This window comes from Canis lupus, chromosome 26 (genome assembly GCF_048164855.1).
Source record: "Canis lupus baileyi chromosome 26, mCanLup2.hap1, whole genome shotgun sequence".
NCBI lineage: Eukaryota > Metazoa > Chordata > Mammalia > Carnivora > Canidae > Canis > Canis lupus.
Genome location: NC_132863.1, coordinates 36,758,991 through 36,782,699, shown reverse-complemented (window position 1 = coordinate 36,782,699; position 23,709 = coordinate 36,758,991). Strand labels below are relative to the sequence as shown.

The following is a 23,709-nucleotide window of genomic DNA, read 5'->3' as shown; positions in this document are numbered from 1 at the left end:
ACGTGGGCCTGGAGGGAACAGGGTTACCCCAGGAAGGATTCGGGTCAGTCTAGTCCCAGGAGTGAACCAGGATCCCCAGGAGCTGGTGACTTCCCACCACAGGCTGAAGTACCCCCTCCCTAACGTGCACCGCGCGCTTCGTTTCCCTGCGTCCCGTCACTCAGCAAGCACCACGTGCTAGTCACTGCGCTGCGTGTCTTCGCGTCCTTATCTAGTCACGCGGTGACAACCCTCTGGCAGCCGTCTGCTGGTCCTCGTTTTACGGAGGAGCCCAGTGGCCGGGCCGGCTGATTCCAGAGCCCACACTTGGTCACACCGCCGACTCTCCGGGAAGCTTGCCGAGAGCCGAGACAGGGTCTCCCTGCCGCCCCTCTCGCGGGGCCTGTGGCTTTCTGTCCTCTGTCGCCTAGGTGTCCCTGCCCGTATCTGCCTCCCCCACCATGACCCGGGTCGGTGATGCATGGACACGTCAGGGTCCTACAGCTGGTGACACTGGAGTGCAGGCAATCTACAGCCCCCCTGGGAGTCTCAGGGGACACTCCCATCAGGACTCGGCCACCCCATCTGCCCTGGGACACCCCATCAACATCAGGAGTGACCAAAGAAGAGAAAAAGGCAGTTATTATTGCTTGTGCCATTTTTGCCCTAAAGCGTGTTTCTCTCTTGTTCATTTCTGTCTCATTTAGGACTTAAAGATGGAGGAAGCTACGAGCAATACAGGTATCTGGTTTTGCTGTTAAGGCCCGAGGCCACTCCCCTGTCGCGGCCCATCCTTTGGGCTAACCTCTGAGGTGGTTGGTCGGCCAGGGGCCTGGCCCACCCAGCAGGGCGGGGGGAGGCTCTGTCCTTCTGGGGGAGGCTCACACTCCTCTTTTTGACCCCCGAAAACCTAGGCAGTTTCAGCGTCGAAAATGGCCAGACATGAAGAGACCTTCTTCCAAATCGCTGTGAGTTGAGGAACCAATTTACAAATAGCGCTGCGCCTGCCTGGCGTCATTCCGCCGAGGCCGTTCCGCGTGCGTGCCGTTTCTCTCGTGATCCTGCCCTCTGCCTCCCGCCACAAGAAGGGAGCGGGAGGCCCTTTCCGTGTTTGGGGTTAATGTCCTGTCTGATAGGCTGTTGTTCTCCAGAGAACAGCGCTTGCTGAGCCCAGGGTGGCCCGGAGTCCTGAGGCGTGTACCCGCTCCGCTTGCCCGACGCCTTGGGGCAGCAGGGCAGCCTCACCAAACAGCTCCCAAAATACATCCACACCCCGTCTCCCTCCAGCGCCAGAGACGCTGGCAGAGGACTGGGACTGGGGCAACCCGGAAGGGTCCCCTCTGGCCTACAGGGCACGCTTGGTGCGTTGCCACGTGCACCCTCCGGGCTGTGCATTTCCTTCCTCATACGCCTGCCAACCGCCTGCAGCGTTACCGGGGGGACGCTAAGTGGGCCGGCCAGACAGTTCTTTGGCGCTCCTAGAATTTAAGCAGGTGACCTTGCTGGATCCCGTCCTCAGTGCCGCCTCTGCCGGCCACGGAGCGGGCGAGCCGGCAGCTGACGTCCGGGTGACCGGGTGGGAGCACCTCGGGGACACCCCCGCCGGCAGCCACTGCCACGTGGTAAAGCGCGCTCAGCCACAGGCGCCGGCCGGGCTTCCTTCGTCCTCAGACGCTCACGGGAGTCTGCTCTGTTCCGCAGGGGGCAGCTGTGGGAAGGCTGGGAAGGCTAGGAGGCGCGCGGCGGGCCTCCAGCCCAGAGGCCACCTGAGCGGACCGAGCAGGAGAACCGCGGACGAGTCCGGGCGGGCCTGTGCTCAGCCGGGGGGCCCGAGTCCCGGGACCTGCTTTCCGTCACCACGGCACGCTCTGGCAGAGAACCCTCGGGAGCGGGGACACTTCAGGAAGTCCATTGTTGCCCTTGCTTTTGCTTTGGATTATACCTCACCAGCTGCACAAAATGCGTTTCCCTATCAAACGGTCACCACTAACCCTCTCTGAGAGGCTTACAAGGGAAAAAGATTTTCTTGGCAATTTCCCCCAACAGTGTAAGTCACTGGAACTTTTTTCTAAAATCCTAAGGGAAGAACAACCCTGTTTTAAATCCTCTTGTTCTTTTGGCTCGTCACAGAGAAGGAACTAAGGGAGCAGCAGGACAGAAGCAACCTGCAGGTGTTTGGAAGTGGTGCGGAGCCGGACAATGAGTCCGCGGCAGAGAGGAGGGGACTTTTGTCTCGCACCATAGTGCAGGCTGTCTCTGAAGAAACGGACTTCACTGTACATATGAGACTATTTACGTGTAACCAGCGTGGGAATGCGTAGGGGAATCTAATGAGAAAACCCAGTTCTCAAGAGTGGTGGTGTCAGTGAACGCTCTGTGGCCAGTGTAAAGAAAAACCCTTGCAGTTGTGGACACTTGTCCCTGACCAGATACCATTTCTGCCAGTATTCCTCTGTTATCTGCCCCAGAACTGATGTTTTTTAAAGTACTGAAGAGAAATGAAGTTGATGTCTGTCTGTCCCAGGTTTTAACAAAACTGTATTTGTAAAGACATTTTGTAGTCTAAGTCTTGTCAGACGATGTTCAAAGTCCCGGCCGACGACCGGCAGTTGGTATGAGGTAACCTTTAACATTTTGTAAAAGGCCGTTCTTGGGAGTTTTTGGTGTGCTTGTTTTTTTTTTGTTTTTTTTTTTGTTTGTTTGTTTGTTTTAAAGCAGTCAACACCTTTTGGGAAGGAGATACTCAGGTTTTTCCAAAGGGAACTAGATGGGAATAAATTAATGACCAAAATTTACCATACTTCAAGGACCTCACAGGTAGGTAAGCCTCACATTTCACCAGCTTCAGGACCTCAAAGCGAGTCACCGTATCAGACAACCCCCCCCACCCCCCGCCTTTGTGCATCAGCTAGTCTGGCAAAGGTAGCGGTCGGAGGTCAGGAGGGAAAAACAGGAGGACCTCCATCACCCAATCTGACACACTTCTCACCAAACATGGACATAATCCAGAAGTGCTCACCCTCGGGAAGAGCAGCTCTATGCTTTTCAGGAGTTCTGTTAACCTTAGAGAAATTGCTAGGATTATTTGAAACAGGATTCCTTAACCTTTGCTTTTACCCTTAATCCGATCGGATTTAAAAAAAAAGAAGAAGAAGAAAAAGAAACAACAAGCTCTTAGGCTTCAATTTTAAATAGAAACCTTTATTTACAAAATGATCAGCAAAGCAGTCAGAGCTTACCACTCAACCATCTCATAAGTTATCCCATGTGATCTGGATTCTTTGCAGTGTGAAGTATGACTGAGATTTTTTAAAAGCAACATTTAATGTAAACTTGATTGCAACTGAATTCATTCTCAATACTATAAGTCAATTCCTGAGAATTTTAAATATTGCTCTCAGAATGACATTTCCATCATCAAAATTCCACACATTGGAAAGAGAAAGAAAGAAAGAAAAAAAAACACCTTGCTTGTTAAACAGTTGGCCTTGGAGCTCTTGCTCCTCTGAAGCAGGGGGTTTCATCTGTCCTACAGGCTTTACTCCTATGACGCCCCCACACTTGTGAACAAAATTCCTGGAACTGGACAGGCATATGGAAAACTGGCAGTCATTTCGAGGAGGGCAAGCCAAGTATGTCCTGTCATACCCCCACCCCATACCCCCAATTCACCTAGATATTAAATACCAATTAACTAAGCAGTCCTGGTGATTGATATTTACACCTTTCCATCAAGATGCACGATTTAGTGCTCACTTCGGCAGCACATATACAAGATGCACGATTTAGAAAAGTGGCATCATAATACGAACATTAACAATGAATTTCTATTTGTTTTTTTTTAAAGGAAGAAACGTATCTCCTTTATATCATTTTGATCTTTATAAAATATATATATTTATATTTATATATCTTTGGATTCAGCAAAAAAGTAGGTACTGGAAATATCGCACGTTCTAAAAGCAGATGAAACAAACACCAAGGTTTTAAAAAGTAGGGGGCGGGGTGTAAGGAGAGGTAGGCAGCAGGAGTACAAAGACAATTATCCAAAAAAGATAAAAGGGCAATAAAGGTAAAAACAAATTCTCTCAAAAGACGGCATCTATTAAAAGGAAATCAAATTCTTTAAGTTTGCACCAATAAAATGAACAAGTAGAAAATATAAAAACTTATAATAAACTTTCTCTTTTTTTCCATATAAAAAGGGGGTGCTGCCTTCCAGTTAGCCTGGAGTTGGGACTGATGAAAAGAATCACAAAACTTTTTTTGTTGTTGTAATTTTTAAAAGTCAAGAAAGGTAAGAGCACCATTCTATTTCTCCCCATGTACACATGACTTAAACAAGAAAGGTTCAGATATACATGACATAATTTGATCTAAAAATATGGAGACTTACTCAACTATGTCTCTGTCTCCAGACAAGAGGATATGTTATCTGAAAAGTACAGGCCACTATGATGGAAGTTGATGGATTTACAATCTTAGATTTATTTTTAACTGGGCTGTGGGGGGAGAAGGTGTCAAACCCAAATCTATTCCAGTGGTGGTTCTGGAAATACAGGTTTCACTTATGCGTAAGTCAACGAAATTAAATTATCTTACCTTCAGAGATCATTTTTCCAGGGAGAAAAACTGGCTAAACATGTAAGAAACAAAAGAAAAATTACCTGGCTCTCGGTTATTGCTAGGAAATTGACACCAAAGTTAGCCAGAGACCTCTGAAATTCACAGACATTTTAAAAACCAATTTCATTCAACTATTTTCTTTGAAGCTAATAAAGTAAACCAGATAAAAGGAATTAAATTACTTTCTCTACTTCCAATGGACTAGAACAAATGTCCAAAGCCTAGCAACAGCAGAAAGGGGTAGGGGCAGGGAGTGCAAAGGTGCTCCTTCAGCCAGACTGCATCTCAGAAGCATGCAAACCTGGCCACTGAGCTCCCTAAGAAACCACCCTGACGCTATTCTAGTTCTCAGGGTCGAGGAGCACGCTGCATCAGAGCGACAAAACAGCTGAGCAGACACTAGAAGCCACACATTAAGGGCTCTACTCCTGAGATCTCAATGTGGGATTTGGGTCCTAGTAACCAAAACCTTAGAGCACTCCTACAACGGATGAACGGGCAACATATTCGATTAAAAAACAAAATACCGTGAACTGCTATTGTTTAATTCATGGACCGCTTAAAATCCAAGGTTCTTTCTTAAATCAAATTGCTTGATCTTTTAAAATTCTTGATATCTTTTTTTAAAAGTTTATTTCCCCATCTCTATTCTTTCCCCTAAAATTAACAAAGTGCTTAGTTCTGGTAGAGGAATTTAAAAGACAAATTTAAAATGCCTACATCTAAACAAATGATCTTTTAAAAAAGCATTTAGATTTAGAGATTGAAAAGAGGGAGGCTCTAACACTGGAGGGGGGGGGCGGCGCGGCTCTGCAGCCCACCATCCCCTCCCCCAGGCCACAAAATTCAGGGGCGGTCTCTTCTGTTTGTAGCCTCACCACACTGAGCTTACTGAAGTCAACAATGTTAAATATTTAGCTTCACAAACTCTGTAAAAATGAGTTGTTGTGACCTGCAAAAAAGGTATATACATATTTTACATAATACAATATCTTAAAGGTCATATTTACAAAAGAAAATCTATTCACAGAAACACTGCGAAATTCTGATTCAGAATGCAGTACCTGGCCTTGGGTTTTCTGCAGTTTATTTTCAAAAAGCATTATTGCTCTACCATATAGGCAAAGGGTGACACCAGTACTTTCAACGACAAAAACCATAGTTCTTGTCCAACAGATTAGTTCAGACAAAAACTGGGAATGTGGTTCACCATTCCTCAAGACCTCAAGAATATTGCATTTATCCATTACTTTTTAAATAAAGTGCATTCGGCTGCACGTTAGCATGTGAAAAATTGCTACTGCTGCAACTAAATACTGTCGTCTCACTGTCCCTTCTGCAAAGCCTTGTGACAGCTCCTGGAGGTGATATATTATAGGACATTAGGGACAGAGGAAGTTCCTACTCAGGAAGAAGTCCAGGACAAATAAGAATAGGGCTGGAGCAACTCAACACAATCATTAAAAGACAAGAATTCAGAAAGGCCAACTTCTGGAGACAGAATCAGGTGAGAACACAGAACTATCTGGTTGTGACAAGAACACATGAAGGCTGCAACTGTGCTCTCCATCCAGCACTGCCACTAGAGAAACCAGACTTCCTCATCCCTCTGAATTTCAGGGATGTTCCCAGCCCACCCACATTTATCTCAAACACTCTGAGAGCCGCGCAGAAAGAAGGAACACAGGAGTTTTGTGACCAGTAACACTCCGTACCTCCAGAATCCCATCCCTAAAAGGCAATATGCCAGAAGTATTTGAACTCCATGATACACAGAAGGAGGAAAAATACAGGTAGACAGCGCACATCAGTTTAAAACACAGTCCTGCTCAAATGACATCACTTGGAACACCTTTCCCAGGGATCAAAGCTGGTTCCTTCTTCAGAACTAGGTGTGCAGGACAATGATTCTTTACTCCCAATAATCCTAGTGCCGTGTCATTTGTACAGTGATTTCCTTGGAGATCTTGGTGTTGAAGTGTCAGCAGTATTTCTGTAAGCAACCAGAAGAAACGTGAATAAAACACATGCTCTGCACAACACAGAAGAATCCAAAGGTCTTTATAAATGAGGGATTGCAACAGGACTCTGGCTGATTCGGGTCCCTTAGATCACACATTACCAAAAGTATTTAATAACAGCCCAATGCCTTCAAATCACAAATTTTTTCAAAAACTCTAGTTTTGAGTTACACACCCACAGTTAAAAACCTACTGAGGACCTTCAGATTACAGTTGAAGTTTCAGCTCTCTCAAGAGAACAGGAAAAACTCTGAGAAAAGTAAGGGGTAGAACCCCCCATACCTGATCAGGACCCATGGGCATGCCAGCCATGGGCATGGAGCTCATGTTCATCTGTCCCATGGGACCACTGCTGCCATTCATGTGCACCATACTGTATGCTGCAGGGTTCCCCTGGTGGGCGAACTGCTGCTGGGGAAAGGAGCTGTAGAGAAAGTATGAAATTACCTCCCAGGTCATTCTGGTAACACCACACATGCACACAGAGACCATCACGATTCTGTCAAATGTCACTGTACTTACACAAAGAACATGAGGGAGAAGATGCCCCCTCACCTGCCTTCAGTGTTCCACAGCTGCCTGTGGACAATTGTAGGGCAGGAAGGAACTTCAAAATGGATGAGCCAAATAACACACTTCTAACATGAACCAAGGCCTTCTGAGTTCTCCATCCACCCAGGCTTCACTAAAATGCAGAAGTTATTTTCCTGTACTTTTGGGCAATAGAACATGAGTGGCTTTTCAAATTCCTGTTCCTCACCTGTTCCTGGCCAGGTTTCCTGACGGCCAGCCCTTTATCTCTGAGGACTGATACATGGGTGCCGTCTGAGGATGCTGCATCATGGGGTTCTGGGAGGGACCCATTCTTGAGGGCATCATTGCATTGGGAGGACTGGACACTCGACCAAAAGCTGGATCTGGTTGCTGTCCCATTCCTTTAAAAAAAGAAAAATTACAATGCTCAAGTGGGACCTTCCTTAGAGTAGAAACATTATGTTCTCTTCTAAAGGCAAGAGAAGACACCAAATGCCACAAGATGCTGCCTGCCAGTTGCTTCTCTACTGAGAAGACAACTGGAGGAACAGGCTTATTAGGCTTACTATAGAGAGCAAACCACCTAAACTATCTGAAGAACTGTTACTTCACAGAATTTTCTATATAAAAGGGATTCCACCTCATGTTAACTCACATCACTGTCCCTCTGTCCCCAGCTGACAGGAATGCACCTAAAATGTAATCTCCCCAAAAGATACTTCTATCCCTACTCCCACCATGTTCCTAGAATATCTCAAAGATCTACCTGAAGAGGTAATATGCATTACTATAACTAATATACTCAGGTTACCAAGGAAAGGAACCCACAACCCAACACGGCATCCTCTCACTGAAATGACCAAGCGTTCAGAGACTGTAGAGTTCAACTATACTGGCACATATCGCCATATCGGGGAGGTGTGGGGAACCTGATAATCTCTCTTCCAAATTAAGATGTGGGGAACTGAAAAAACAAGACCTAAATTAAAAAATGCTCAACTCTGATCAACTATCTACCACAATTACAATTACCTGTGCACTACAATAAACAAATTTGGGTTTTTTTCTTTTCTTTTTTAAGACCAGTTTTTCTCCATTCTGACTATAAGAGCATCATCTCTTCTTTAGGGTGCCCTAACTACCTTCCCTTCTTCCATTCTCCCTGCACACATTCTAATGCAGGCATCTCAAAGGCCTCAGATTTAACCCAGTGCAAATCTAAACATGTCTATTAACATTAAATGACTTGCCACCGACTTCAAAACACCACCAAAACACTTCAAGACCTCTCGGGTTCATCTGATCTGGCCTCTGCTTAAGCCTTGTCAGCCTCATTGGTCACTGTTCCGTGTTCTGTTATTTTTAATTAATTCCATCTTTCTTGTGAATAACAAAAGGGAATAAATACTATTTTGTGTTTAACATGAATAGATCCATGAATCTTAGATCCTTAGTAATGTTACTCTGGGGAAGCCATTTTCACCATCTAATTTACCATAATTTGGTGGATATGGAAACTGCTGGGGAGGAACCTGTGGCATCACAGGCCCTGCCAAAACGCCATCCATGCTGGGAGAGGCAGTCACGTTGGGGGGCGGGCTGAAGGCCTGGGGCTGTTGCTGCTGCTGCTGCTGCTGCTGTTGCTGTTGCTGCTGCTGCATCATCACGGCCACCCGCTGCTGTCGGAAGTGATGACTCAGCAGCTCCCTGCTGCGCTGGGCCACCATCTGGGCATTCAGAAAACCCTGCTAATACCCAAGAAAGAATGCAGTTACATACACAGAGCAGGAACCAGCCAATTCCATACACATAGGACCATCCCAATACATCAGGTAGGAGAGAAAAACACGCAATGCCTTTCTTCCTACAAAAGGAAGAATGTACAATTCTCATCATGGTAATGGCATCCTGGCTAGTTGGCAGGGACGGGGTGCAGACAGAGACCTGGAAACTGTTCTGGCGATTTATCAATGTTTCACACAGAAAACATTCCTCAATGTGAGAGAACATTTAAGGGTAGAATTTGAGGACAAATTTTTCAGGAACTATGAAATAAAACTACAAGAAGGAAAAGGACAGCAATAAGAGTGTGGGAGGAGGGGAGACACAAGGTATATCCCCCAAAAGAATGGGGTTATACTCAAAAAAACAGGAATCTGCCTCAGAAGTGCCTATATAGTCTCTTAAAGCTTTTGAAATGAGAGATGGGGGATTTAGGAGCAGCTGTCTGGAAGTTGGTCAAAGCACAGAATGAAAAAGCTGATTTGGGCCCTATCAGCTAGGAGAGAGCAACTGCAAAAAGCAACTTTTATCTTTTTGAAGGACATCCTAGATCAGCTTATTCAAGGTGTCAGATTATCAAAGTACTTCTAAGAAGGCTTAAGAGAGAAATACTGGGCATTTCACCGTGGATTGTTGGTTGGTTTTGTGGTTTCTTTTTTGTTAAATAAGTATGAACAGTATTTCCAACCATAGTAAATGACTTTTCTGTGGTCATCTGCCTTGTGCACATTAAGAAAATACCTTAGTACAATCTCCACATTGGGCTGGAGGTACAGGGAACTTGAACATCATCCTTCCCACTATGGGAAACAGGTCGTCTCAGAGATGGTCTTTGAGGCTGGATTATATATTACTTACTTTCTTCTTATAATCTCAAATTTTACCCAATGAGCATATGGTTTCATAACCCAGAAACAGAGAAAAGTTTATAACTTATTATTTTAAATCCCAAAAAAGTGTCAGCTGTTTTGAAAACACAACAAATAATCACAAAGGGAATTAATTTAAAAACACAAATCTGAGGTTTTAATATAAGAGCCTCCCCTTCTGATTCTTCCTCGTCCACCAGCAAGAAAGAAGAATGGAAGAGGAAATATGACGAGAGCACGCAATGGTTTCTTACACAAGAAATTTCAAACTGCTGTGTTCTAACATACATTTACCGAGGGCCAAGTACAGACCAGGCCCTGTGCAAGGCTCATGGCAGTGACTGTGGACAGACTCACTTTCCTCACCTGGGAAGTGACCTGGGGCTGCATCATGGGCCTCATCACTGCAGCACTCCCAGCAGTGGGACTGTCCATTTTCATCTCCAGTGCCTGACGGCTCTGATTCAAAAACTGGGGAGAGAGAGGTTGGTTAGAATGCAAGTGGAGCACGTCAGTGAGCCCAAAACAGTATTCCAAATCCTCAGCACCACCCTGTGAGGTTACGATGCTACCTTCTATCCATCAGCCTGGTTAAGTCACATCTACACTGAACCAGCACACTTCCCACACTTCAAAAAATTCAGGCTGAAGGGCACCTGGCTGGCTCAGTCGGTGGAGCATGTGACTCTTGATCTCAGGGTTATGAGTTCAAGCTCCACAATGAGTGCAGAGGTTACTTTAAAAAAATAAAATAAATGAATGAAATCTTTAGGGCAAAAAAGATCAGGTTGAAAAGTCCTCAGCACGCATATGAAGCTTTAGTGTTTGGCATCAGGAGGAAAAGTAAAAAAGTACAAATCTGCAGCTTAAAGAGTATCTTCAACAGAAACTCAAAGGATTCATAAAGTCAGATTTTTCTCTGGAATTATTTAGGGCATTGGGGAAATAGCTTTAATTTGCTCAGACCTACACTAAATAACTTACCTCTTCTATTAGCTTTTCCTAGGTAACTTTTAGTGGTAAGAAGGGGTAAAAACTAAAATGATACCTTGAATGTATTAACACAGCTTTCCAGAGTACCTACATTAACTTTTAATAATATCAATACACTAGAAGAGTCTCTGGCTCACTGGACCTGGCACTCACTCATCTGCTTATATGGTTCAGTTCTGTCACATTTAATAACTCAGCACACCCAATACATAAACAATATATATAACTAAATATTAAAAGAGCTCAAATTTTATAAAATGTCTAGAAAGCAGAGGTTCCATAAAAAGAATGTTCAAGTCAGTTAAGGTTTAAATATCTAGTATTAATATTAAGGACTTATTTAAAACTACAAATCATCTACCTCTAAGACTGAAGCCATCAAGAAATACTTTGCTGCCCCAGGTACAATCCTCTTGTATATTTTTTACTGTTTAAGCTGTACAACTGATTTATCTAGCAAGACCAATTCTATCAGGACCACTCCCTAATAAGGAACCACCTTATACAAACATTTTGTACAAACAAAATGTTACACGAAAAGTCAAAACAAAAGAACTTCAGTTGACAAAAAATAGAGAGCTAGTGGCAAGAGCTCTGAAGAACAAAGCCTGACGATAAATCAAACAGGAAGTGGCCAGAGGAAAGGCAGTATCTGGCCAAAGCGAGCACGGGGCTGGCTACCTGCTGGCCCTGCAGCCTCTGCTGAAGCTGCATTCGAAGCTGCTTGGGGGTGTTTGTCCGGGGTCTCATCATGTTGGCCCTTGGGTGCATTCCTTGGAGAGGAAAATTGCCTTGCTGGTTCATCTGATTCATCATAGAGTTAAAAGATGGTGATTGTCCCTGAAGATTAAAGCCTCCTTGCACTGGAGGTCCCTGTGCTGGGTACGTTTGCCCATATAACGCCGCTTTCTGATCCATCATTACTGCCGCTTCTTGGCCCTGGAAAGCATCCTGTTTGGACTCCAAAGCTTGTCCCTTAAACATCAAACACATAAATGAACAGTAAGTACATCTGGAAAGCAACAGAAATCAAATGTTCCAAGGAAGACAAAAAATAAAGTCGATATATGTAAACAAGGATGCCACAGAATTCCAAAAGCAAAATCAAGTTTATGGTCTCAAGTTCCATGAGAACAGACTATGACCCATGTTTTCACAGATGTGTCCTAGATGTGCCTCACACAAAGTCTCACGCAAAGAGTACCTAGAAAAATGCTATTTGTTCCAGACCAGATTTCTGTACCAACACAGACTTCCCAAGCCAAATATAAAATAATTAAAACCACTGTGATCAATTTTTTTTAAACTTTTATTTATTTATGATAGGCACACAGTGAGAGAGAGAGAGAGAGAGAGAGAGAGAGAGAGAGGCAGAGACACAGGCAGAGGGAGAAGCAGGCTCCATGCACCGGGAGCCTGACGTGGGATTCGATCCCGGATATCCAGGATCGCGCCCTGGGCCAAAGGCAGGCGCCAAACCGCTGCGCCACCCAGGGATCCCTCATTGTGATCAATTAATTCACATATAATTAGTACAGAAATATTTTTACGGTGGTTAGAGGTAATTTTGGTAGAGACTGGGTAAATCAACATAAACCCATATCCCCCAAAGTGTATTACTAGTTGCACAAACAAAACCTAAAGGTGGCCACCCACTATCATTCATTCAAAAGCGCCTGCTATGTGCTTGGCATCACTTCTCTACATGTGAAGCAGGTGTACACGATAAAGTCAACAGGTGACAGAAAAACCATGAAAACAAATATTCTGAAGGGAAGAATGTGCCATCCTGAGACAAGAAAAGCTTGTCAGGTACTGTATTCAACTTTACCTTCTTATCCACGGGCACAGAGTGTGCCAAGTATGAAGGCAACAGTCTCACCCTAAAACACACTTCACCCCACTGTGACAGTGACAACACCCTTGATTCCCCCACCTCCCTGAGCTCTCCTCAGAGGCATGGTAAGTGTTCATCAGGGTTCAGTGCTACACCCCTCTTCTTTTCTCTCACTACATTTTCTACTCTGGTCTTCTCATCTACTACATCTATCTACTATAATGGCCAAACTCGTCTCCAGCTCAAGTGTCTCTGAGTTCTGACTCTGCTTATGCAAATATCTACTTGACAACTTTACCTGGATGCATCTTAGACTTCATGGGTAGAAAACAGAGGTCGTGACTCCCCAGAACCCCTCCCAGAAAAGACCCGGATTCTCCTCCAATCCTCCCTCACAGCAACATGGCAACACCATTTGCCCAGAACTAAAGCCAGCAATCTGGATTCCTCACATTCTCCCTTTCCAAGTGTGTGTGTATGTGTGTGTTGCACACACATAGTCCACTGAGTCCTGTCAGTTCTTCTTGCATGGCATAGCACACAGCCTTCCTTTCTTTCATTCCACCGCTGTGACGACCTTCTCCCACTTTCTTGGACTCTTGTAGTAGTAACTGGTATCTATGCATCTGCTCTGTCCTATCCTACCAATTCCCTTCCCCAGTCAGGAATCTGAAATCTTGTTTTATAAAGTAAATCATACTGTAAGTTAAACATGAACTGATCATGTATGTTTACCTCCTTTCTCTTACTAACCCTACTAAAATAATAGCAAAGATCTTAAAAGGTAGTATTTATCTACAATGAGAATAAGGAAGACAACAAGGTAAGTATTTCAACAGGCATTTGCAAGACAGAGAGAGGAGTAACCAACTCCAGAAAGTAAAGAAGCTGTGCCTGTAGAGGAAAACACAAGGCCTGAGCAAATGTTTCCCATGGAGCCAATGACAGACAGACTCCAGTGGGGACATAAGAGAGTCAGGCAAAGTGCTCAAACATGGCTGGTTGAGAATCTGAGTAAAGAGCAAGGGAAGCAGCTACTTCCCAGCCCTTAACCTGCTCCCCAACTCCACAAAGCCACACAGCTATACCTTCTACCAACTTTCTCAGCTGTCTCAGTTCTGGGATTCCAGGCACAGCAAAGGGGCGAAAGCAAACAGAAACTGAAAACAGGAAATCTGGGACACCTGGGTGGCTCCGTGGTTGTGTCTGCCTTGGACCCAGGGTGTGATCCCAGGGTCCTAGAATCAAGTCCCGCATCAGGCTCCCTGCATGGAGCCTGCTTCTCCCTCTGCCTGTGTCTCTGCCTCTCTCTGTGTGTCTCTCATGAATAAATATAATCTTTTTTTTTAAAAGGAAATCTTACTTACAATTTCTAGTAAAATTTTTATATTTTATAGTTTTATATCTTAACACTACAGGATCATCAATTTGCCTCCCCAGCCCAGCTCCCAAAATGCAACCAGGTAATTAAAAATTCCCTGGCAAGGAAAACTATGTAGTATGAGTAGAAGAGGAGATGGTAGTAACAGCTCTACATGTTGCAATTTGTGGAATGCTGAAACAAAAGGGCCAGCCCCCAAGTGAACACTTTCAGTGACTTTTAGTAAAGACTGATCTTTTCTAATATATTATCCTTAAATATAAAAAAGATAGTCAAGGATCTCGAGATATGTAATGGTGAAAGCCTCCAACATGAAAGGGACACAAATAAATTAAAAAATAACTTAGAAACTAGGAAAATAGAGATTATAAAACACAGATTCAATGTAATAGCCAATATGTCAATACACATCCCTAAGATGTAAGAAAATACAGAAGAGATAATATGATTAAAGAAATGATACCAAATGACATGTCTGAAAAGCTTTAGAAATATTCAGCCCCATTACTGACAAACACAACTAAACTCACTAATTAAGAAGAAAAGAGAAATGATACACAAAAATGTCCCCAAACCAAAAGGAGTCTCTGTGCATATGACATACAACAGAATGAATGAGACAACAGGGCCCCCCACCTTGATGAGGCTTCATGCAACCTCAGAGAGGAAAAGTTCCTGAGTTAATTCCAGAGACAATCAATACACTAAAGAGCAAGAATATACAAGTCTATGGCAACACTGGATGTCAGAAAGCTGTGAAACAATTCTTTTAAAATTCTAAGAGGAAATTATTTTCAACCCAAAATTGAATACACAGCCAGACATGCTTAGGGTGGAATAAAGGGCCCAACATACTTTATGTCATGCATCAGGGATGGAGAAGTTAACAGAAACAGTACTGGAACAAAACAAAGTAACAAAGCAAGAAAGCAAGCTATTGGGACCAAGGAGCTGGGAGCTGCGACACAGAAGAGGGTCTAGACCTGCCTCTTAGGACAGAGTGAAGCTGACTAACAGAACCTCGAGAGGGAAGGAAGAACTGAGGGATTATCTAATGTGTCTGAACATGTGAAGAAAAAAATGAAGAGAAATTTTATAGCTCTACTGTAGTATCTAGAGAGGATTAGTATTAAATGTGTAAAAAACAAAGCGAATTTTAAAGAAGGCAGTTAACTCAAAATCAGACAAAAACCAAAATCCTTACCAACTATGCCTGACTTAGCAACATGCCAAGATAATCTAAATATTGACCACCTATTTAACAAAAGAAGACATGATTACATTGGTGTAAAGAGAGCACATGCCCTTGTACTCATAATGAGTATGGATGTGAGAGTATATATTAGAGCCAGGAGGGTTAAATATAGATCCACGGTTTCTTACCTGGAAATTTAAAAAAACTCTACAAAATAACATAATTTCTCCTCAGCATGAAATGTATTTAATAGCAAAACTTGACCTGAACTTTATGAAGCAAAAACCTCTAGATGTCCACTCAGTGTGACCACCTATCTATTTGGCTATAAAAATATTAGCATATTTGATGATACACTACTGCCTAAAATGACAGTATTGCTCAAAACTCCACAAGGGGAATCAGAGAATATATGGCATATATGTACCATTTTATCTTTCTAAATCCAAAAATTCCAGAATTCCAGAGCACACCTGACCCCAAGATTCTCAGATAAGAGACTATGAATGCACAACTATCATATCAATAAATCAAAGATAACAGACTGAAGCTGATGAAGAGTAGCTGCATATGCACAGTACTTAGAAATATTCCCAAAGAGCTGAGTTTCAATATCTGAGTGGGGCAAATGCGTGTGATTCTTCAAAAAGTATGTATTTATACCTTTTTACAGTTACAAACACAAGTTACGTTGCTAAAAATAAAAATTAAATATAACAAAAAAGGAAAGCAAGTCTCGTCACTACCCTGCTTAAAATCTTCCATGGCTACCCAACATAGCAGAAAAATTCCAGACTCCATAAGATGGCTTTGTGGAAGTAGCCTCCTCCATTTACCTCTCCAATGTGGTCTTACAGCAATCCCTCTCTGTTCTCATGGACTTTGTCACTTGGTAGAACCCCCAAGCCTTTCCCTGCCTGAGGCCTTTGAGTTAGCTGTACCTCTTCTGGAATATTCTTCCCCTAGCTGTTTGCCAAGCTGGCTCCATCTCATCCTTCAAATGTCAACTTACAGGTCATCTCCCCAGAAAAAGCTTTCCTGACCACTCACCCCATTCCCATTAATTCTTTATCTCATCATCCTGGACTTGAAAATGCAAACATTTTTGAACTAAAGAACAAAACCAAAAAAAAAAAAAAAAAAAAAAGCCCCCACTAAAAAGAAACTGGGAAAACTATTCAAATATATTAAACAACTAAACAGCCTTCAAATCACAGCTCAGATAGGACTTTTAAAGAAAAATGTTGAAAGCCTACCCCCACCCTAAGAAACGGATCTTTTATGACACACAGTTTCCTAGTATCCTAGGTCCTTCCTGCTAATCTCTGCCATACCATGTCTACCTCCATCCAGGTGGCTCCTTGCCTCATTGTGTGCCTGCTCCAAGGCAATGCAAACCTTGAGAACAGAAACTAATTTGTTCACTACTGCCTCTCTCTCCCTCAGCCTCTAAAAAAAGACTAACTGGCATACAGAAGACAAATATTTATTAAATGAAAGAATCTACTTATTTGTTAACTTACAGAAAGTACTGTTGCAGATCAACAAAAACCCCATCAGAAAACTATTTTAAAAACACATATAATGACCAAAAGACATAAAGTATGTTCAATCTTGCAAATCAACAAAATACAATTTAGAACAAGCATCTTTCTTTGGGCTCCTGGGTGGCTCAGTCGGTTAAGCCTGACTCTTCATTTCAGCTCAGGTCATGATCTCAGGGTTTGAGATTGAGCACCACATCAGGCTCCACACTGGGCATGGAGCCTGCTTAAGATTCTCTCTCTTCCTCTCCCTCTGCCCCTCCCAGCCTCCTTCTCTCACCCTCTTTAACAAAAAAAAAAAAAAAAAAAATCAACAAGCATCACTGGGCACCTGGCTGGCTCAGTTTAGAAGAGCATGTGACTCTTCATCTCAGGGTTGTGAGTTTGAGCCCCACATTGAGTGCAGAGATTACTTAAAAATATAATCTTTAAAAAAATAAAAATAAAGCATCTCTGTCACTGATCAGATCAGAAAAGATTTAGAAGAATCATACTCAGTATTTGTCTCATCACTTGCTCATCCATACTGTGTGTCTTTCATCTACCTGGGCCACAGCACAGTGCTTGTGAAGTTAAGGAACTCCAATCATCAGCCTCTGCGTGGGAAAGCAGCTGTATGAACCTTCAGGAAAACACTCAAGTATGTAGCAAAACCTCTAAAATATGTACTCTTTCTAACCCAATCAACCTTCCTCTAGGACTGTAGGTAAGAAAACAGCCTAAGTGAAGAAGATGGAGCAATTCATAGAATTGTTTATGATAATTATTTAGAAACAATTTAAATTTTCATCAGTAGAGTACTGGTTAAATACCGTTCAATGTAACAGATGCTATATGGCTATCAAAATTAAAGCTATATATATTAAACAAAAAAAAAGAGAACTGAGGAGCACCTGGCTGGCCCAGTTGGTGGAACATGTCTCTTGATCTCGGGCTCCTGAGTTGGAGCCCCATGCTGGGCATAGAGATTAATTACTTTTAAAAATGAAAACAAAAAAATTTTAAAGGATGACTGAAGATGGCTTTCATAGGCAAAATAGGTTACCAAAGTGTTTTTTAAATATACACTCAAGGGGATCCCTGGGTGGCTCAGCGGTTTAGCGCCTGCCTTCGGCCCAGGACGTGATCCTGGAGTCCCGCATCGGGCTCCTGCGTGGAGCCTGCTTCTCCCTCTGCCTGTGTCTCTGCCTCTCTCTCTCTCTATGTCTATCATGAATAAATAAAATCTTTTAAAAAGATAAAAAGTCTTTAGGTAAAGTAAAAAAAAGGATTTTAAAAATAAATAAAAAATAAATATACACTCAAGAGTTACCAATGATTCTTTGTGCCGGGATTAGATAATTTTTTACCTTTTTTACAGATTTTACTTATTTGAGAAAGAGTGAGAGAGCACATGAGCAGGCAGTGGGGTGCAGAGGGAGAAGGAAAAGCAGACTCCCCACTAACAGGGAGCCTGACTCGGGGTTCCAACCCAGGACCTTAGGATCATGATCTGAGCCAAAGGCAGACAGTTAACCAACTGAGCCACCCAGGTGCCCCAACATTTTTTTTTAAGGTTTTATTTGTTTATTCATGAGAGACACACAACACAGAGATAGGCAGAGACATAGGCAGAGAAGCAGGCTCCCACAGAGAGCCTGATGAGGGACTCAATCCCAGGACCTACCTGAGCCAAAAGCAGATAGATCTGAACCACTGAACCACCTAGGTGCCCCCCAAGATTTTTTTAGTATGTACTTTTTTTATCATTGTCAGATTTTACATTAATGACCACTATTTTATCATCAGAAGAGAGAAAGCTCTTTCCAGCTTAAATAAAATTACGAAAAGCAGTTCATCAGTCTCTGTACGACCCTCACGTCCACCTCAGCCAGGTGAGACATCATTCTTCAGTGCCAAGGGCATGAGAATGGTATCGCTTGAGGCATATATCATCAGTGCTCTACATTTCCCAATCATCCTTTACAAACTTCTGTGACAGTGTTTGCTACAATGGAGAATGATTCTTTATGTACACGTCTCCTCAAAGACTAATAACCTCCTGAGAATCTTGCCTTATTATCACTAAGTATACAGCTCTATACACTACCCCCATACAATTCTTTAAATGACCACTACAAAATGTATCAGTTTCAAAAACACAGGTTTCTGAATGACATATTTTCATAAGGTTGCCCAGATAACTGGGAATAAGAAATGCTACTGTTAAGATGTTCATATTCACTACTGTAAAGGAGTTTGGTTTAACACACAAAAAAGCTTGTCTCCTCAGAGTATACACAAGTTGGCCAGGTAGTAAAAAGGGTTAATTATAAAAATGAGGGCTCAACTAACTTAAGTAAAAAGCAGTTTAAAACTGCATAGAAGTTTTATTGGATCATTGCTACAGCTGCCTAAAATTGGACAGCTCTACAAAACAGCGGGTTACTGGCAGAATTTCTAGATGTAATACTGGCCTCCATGAACGTAGTGATGTAATACAAATAATAGGAAAGATACACATGCAGGCATTCTTGCACATGGCTTCACAGATGTGCGTACACACATGCACATTTGAAAGTGGACACATCTACACTTCCATTTCTATGTTAATGCTACCTACTTGATTTACAAGTTCAGGGATGCCTAGAGCTCTGTCAATTTCTTCCAAGCCTGTGGCATCTGTGTTGCTCAGGAGTGTGTGCAGCTGGTCCAACAATGCTCTTTCATCACTCTGCCCGTCTAGGTTAGAAGGTGGCCCAAGGAGATCATCCAGGGAATTCCTAAGAAGTGGCCTAAAAAGAGACTTGCAATCAATGTCAATGCTGCTTTTCCTCTTAAGACACACACACAAGCCACACACATTTTTAATATGTAGTAATAACTAAAATATGAAAAGCCATAAATAAACCGAGTAACAGAGAAGAGCAAATGGCACCAACTTAAATTGAAGGCCCACAGTTTTAAACTTCTCCAGGCCATCTTACAATTACCACATCTAGCTTATACATATCTAGCTTACAATCCCACCACCAAAATGTAATTATTTAGACCCCTAGACACTTGGGAATAGCAGAGGTCAAGGGGGATAGGAGAGAGTGCGGTTTTCAAGGCCATACAAGAACAGAGGTGGTAGTAGTTATATTTGTTAACTTGAAGAAATCAACAAAGGACCAGAAAAAGAAAAGGAAGGGGGGAGGGGGACAGGGGGAGGGAGGAGAGGAGAGGAGAGAGGAGAGGAGAGGAGAGGAGAGGGGAGGGGAGGGGAGGGGAGGGGAGGGGAGGGGAGGGGAGGGGAGGGGAAGAGGAAGAGGAAGAGGAAGAGGAAGAAGGAGGAGGGAAAGGAAAAGGAAAAGCAAAAGGAAAAGGAGAAAAAAGACAAAAGACAAAAGACAAAAAAGAAAAAAGTTGAACTATCAACAAACTGAGGTTGGGAGCAGCCAAAATAACTTTTTGTTATCCTTGGCCCACAGAGCTCACGTATTAACAAGTATAGTACCAACTCCATACACCTACAGTAAGATGCCACAGTCCTCCAACATATTTAGAAGGGCATAGAACTAGATATTCATTCTGCCTCAGAAAAAATTCCATGAGACCATTTGTTCTCCATTGAATATAGAAGCACTCAGGCTAATAAACTCACATGGCTACACCACTGTCTACTCAATAGATCGATTCATTTTTTTTTCTTTGCTTAATCTATTATAGAATTCAAGTTAGACTGGATGTTGACAGGTGGCTTTCATGTAAATGAGTTACTGACCAAGCAAAATAAAAGTGAAATACAGGCATAATCCACATCTTCCTTCACAAAAACAGAGTGCTGCAGTTCACTTCCACCATCATCACCGAAGTATTTTAAATAACTTTAGAAAAGAATTATCAAATCCTTAAAAATTAACCTGCCAGAAAACTGAGGCTCATTCTCTGAACACCACTTATCTTCTCAAACTGGTGGTAATTTATCCTCTCTGGTTTGACCACTCACTGGTTCTAAGAGCTAAACAATAGGGTGGTCTCCTCCCTCACTGGCTTGCTGCTTCACCTCAATTTTTACACAGTCAGACAAATGCCCAGATGGCAGCCAAGCACCTCAATCACAGTGAGTTTTTCTCATTCTCTTTCAGGTCTGTTTCTGTGCTCTGATCCTTTTCTAGATAATCCAATGCTAACATTTTCTACAGAGTCATATAATAAAGCCCCACCTATTTTGAGTCCCATGAGGGCCTTGTTCCATGGACAACATGCCATCTGGCCAGGAACCTGGTTGGTTAGATGGTGCTGCCTGGCCATACGGACTGACCCCCATTCCCATGGGAATCTCACCAGGCCCTGGTGGAAGAAAAAGGCGATTCATTTTCAAAGAAGGCAATGACAAAAATTACCCTAAATCATCTAATTATTTTTATAAAGGGGATGCTTACGCATTTGAAGCATCTGCTGCTGCTGTTGCTGCTGCTGCTGCAACACTGGTCTTGCCCCTGGGATGCTATTGGCCCGCAGAGGCATGGTGGGCATCGAGCCACCCACTGCAGGTCTGGGTAAAGAAGCATTATAATCTGCTCCTGGTCTTCCCATGGAGTTTGTACTCATAGGTTCCATTCTACTGGCCTTTGAATTTTGTAAGCCCCAGTCTCCTGAGGAAGGGGTCTGATTCATAGTCACATTTCTGTTTGGTCCACCTAAAACAGTAGAAATGATTATGTCTTTTTCATATTATACTAAAATCCTTCCTATATATATAAGTACAGTCATTACACACAAACTTTACCCAAAAAGTGCTTTGTCATCATAAGAATAGGGCTGGACAACTATTAAGACATTTATTTTCTAAGACATTTTTGATAGGCAACTATTGCCATGTAGTCAGTAGCTTCCTTGAGAATTTAAGTAACCAAGATGTAGAATAAATTACAGAAACCCATGAAAGAAATAATATGCTGTTATTCAAAACCCTATTACTTAATCTCAATTATTTAAATAGCTTTAAGTATTTTAAATTTACTTTACCCAAAAGAAAATTTTAATCATAAATACTGATTATAAATAACATACCCATAGTTGAGCCATAATTTTCTTGACCATCCATCATTCTTGGATTCCCACCCAACATGGGCTGCTTTGTTAACATGGGGAAAGCACTGATATTCTTTACTGGAGGACTTGAGCCAACAGAAACGGGGCTATCTAGAGACACTGCTCGGTTATATGGGGGACGAATGGCCTGCACAGACTGTGGACTCCTCAAACCTGTTGAAACATAAGTGCACAATATATAAAAATCTTCTGATAACTTGGTGCTTAAGTAATCAAAGACAACACATAAATACCAATACCACACAAGAATGTCTTTCTTACTAAAACACTGAGCATGAAAAAGAGGAGGGGGAGGAGGGGGACGGGGAAGGGAGAAGAAGGAGGAGGGGGGAGGGGAAGGGGAGAAGGAGGAGGAGGCAGGGAAAGGAAAAATTTCCCTCATTTTCCAAATACAGTAAAAGCAAGAGTCTCAGTGTTGGCTGATATACTGGGCACTGTTCCACAGCCTGACAAGCTCATTCATATTCTGCTTCACTTAATATTGAAAATGTTATCAATGTTCAAACTCCTAGAGGTTATTCCCTACATGTACTTAATTAGATGGATTCTCTGTTTACATTTTTAATTAAATGTAACCAGGTAAGTTGCCCTCTAATTAAACAAGTAATGAAACATAAAGTTTCCTCCTTTTTTCTTTCTGGTGTCTGTGAGCTCTTCTTCCATCACTACCTGTAGTATTCCCTTCTTAAATTGATGAATGAGGAAACCACACAGCTGTGGAAGAGAGGCTGCAGGAGAACCAGCAAACGCTAAAAGAAGAAAAGCCTCACAGATAAATGACAAGGTTCCACAAGTATCACAGGAAAGGTTTCAATCCACAGTTTGAGCTGCTTTTTAATTCAAGTCTCTGTGTCTAACAGAAATATATGCTCTGGTAGCTACTATTAATCTGGAGCAACTAAAGATGAAAATTTTCCTAGAAGTTCCATGATTATTAGCATATTCTTTTAAAAATGGGAAATTAAAAAAAAAGAATACGAAAATGCCCAGAGAACATTTTAAAATATTTGCACTATGAATTATAAAAAACTGAGAGGCATGATATGTATTTTGAAGCTAAAAATGCTAATTCGAGGGGCACCTGAGTGGCTCAGTGGTTGAATGTCTGCTTCGGCTCAGATTATGATCCCGGGCTCCTGGGATCAAGTCCCACATAAGGTCCCCGCAGGGAGCCTGCTTCTCCCTCTGCCTATGTCGCTGCCTCTCTGTAACTCTCATGAATAAATAAAATCTTAAAAAAAAATACTAATTTGATTCCCATCTTAGTGTAAGAATACAGCTAACCCTTGAGCAACACAAGGGTTAAGAGCACCAAGCCCCCAGGACAGTCAAAAATCCATGTAACTATTAACTCCAAAAACTTAACTACTAGTAGCCTACTTAACCAAAAGACTTATCAATAAGTCAATTAACACATATTTTGTACGTCATATGTATCATATATTATATCTTAAAATAAACAAGAAAATCATAAGAGGGGCGCCTGAGTGGCCCAGTTGGTGAAGTGGCCAAATCTTGATCTCAGCTCAAGTCTTGATCTCAAGGATCAAGAGTTCAAGGCCTGGGCAGCCCCAGTGGCACAGCGGTTTGGCACCGTCTTCAGTCCAGGGCATGATCCTGGAGACCCGGGATTGAGTCCCATGTTGGGCTCCCTGCATGCAGCCTGCTTATCCCTCTGCCTGTGTCTCTGCCTCTCTCTCACTGTCTCTCAAGAATAAATAGATAAAATCTTTAAAAAAAAAAAAAAAAAAAAGTTCAAGGCCTGCAGTAGGCTCCATAATGTGCATGGAGCCTACTTTAAAAAAAAAAAAAAATGAGAAAATATACTTACAGTACTGTATTTATAGGAAAAAATCCACGTGTAAGTAA

At 42.5% G+C, this 23,709-nt stretch overlaps 2 protein-coding genes across 15 annotated transcripts in view; one reads left to right on the top strand and one right to left on the bottom strand.

The window, feature by feature from the left end:
- SULF2 (sulfatase 2) overlaps positions 1-2,635 on the top strand; it is a 118,840-nt gene extending 116,205 nt beyond the window's left edge. For all 9 annotated transcript variants that reach the window (XM_072801367.1, XM_072801364.1, XM_072801363.1 and 6 more), the window contains 3 exons: positions 687-720; positions 894-947; positions 1,681-2,635. In XM_072801367.1, the coding sequence (XP_072657468.1) occupies positions 687-720; positions 894-947; positions 1,681-1,711 (119 nt within the window). In that variant the 3' untranslated portion in view covers positions 1,712-2,635. The remainder of the gene's footprint in view (positions 1-686; positions 721-893; positions 948-1,680) is intronic.
- A 524-nt stretch (positions 2,636-3,159) lies between these two features.
- NCOA3 (nuclear receptor coactivator 3) overlaps positions 3,160-23,709 on the bottom strand; it is a 145,184-nt gene continuing 124,634 nt past the window's right edge. For 5 of the 6 annotated variants that reach the window (XM_072801352.1, XM_072801351.1, XM_072801353.1 and 2 more), the window contains 10 exons: positions 21,799-21,993; positions 21,168-21,425; positions 20,949-21,075; positions 19,364-19,535; positions 11,486-11,779; positions 10,178-10,282; positions 8,656-8,908; positions 7,387-7,561; positions 6,909-7,050; positions 3,160-6,598 (listed from right to left, as the gene is read on the bottom strand). In XM_072801352.1, coding sequence (XP_072657453.1) covers positions 6,587-6,598; positions 6,909-7,050; positions 7,387-7,561; positions 8,656-8,908; positions 10,178-10,282; positions 11,486-11,779; positions 19,364-19,535; positions 20,949-21,075; positions 21,168-21,425; positions 21,799-21,993 — 1,733 coding nt within the window. In that variant the 3' untranslated portion in view covers positions 3,160-6,586. The remainder of the gene's footprint in view (positions 6,599-6,908; positions 7,051-7,386; positions 7,562-8,655; positions 8,909-10,177; positions 10,283-11,485; positions 11,780-19,363; positions 19,536-20,948; positions 21,076-21,167; positions 21,426-21,798; positions 21,994-23,709) is intronic. The other variant, XM_072801357.1, reaches the window with a different exon arrangement.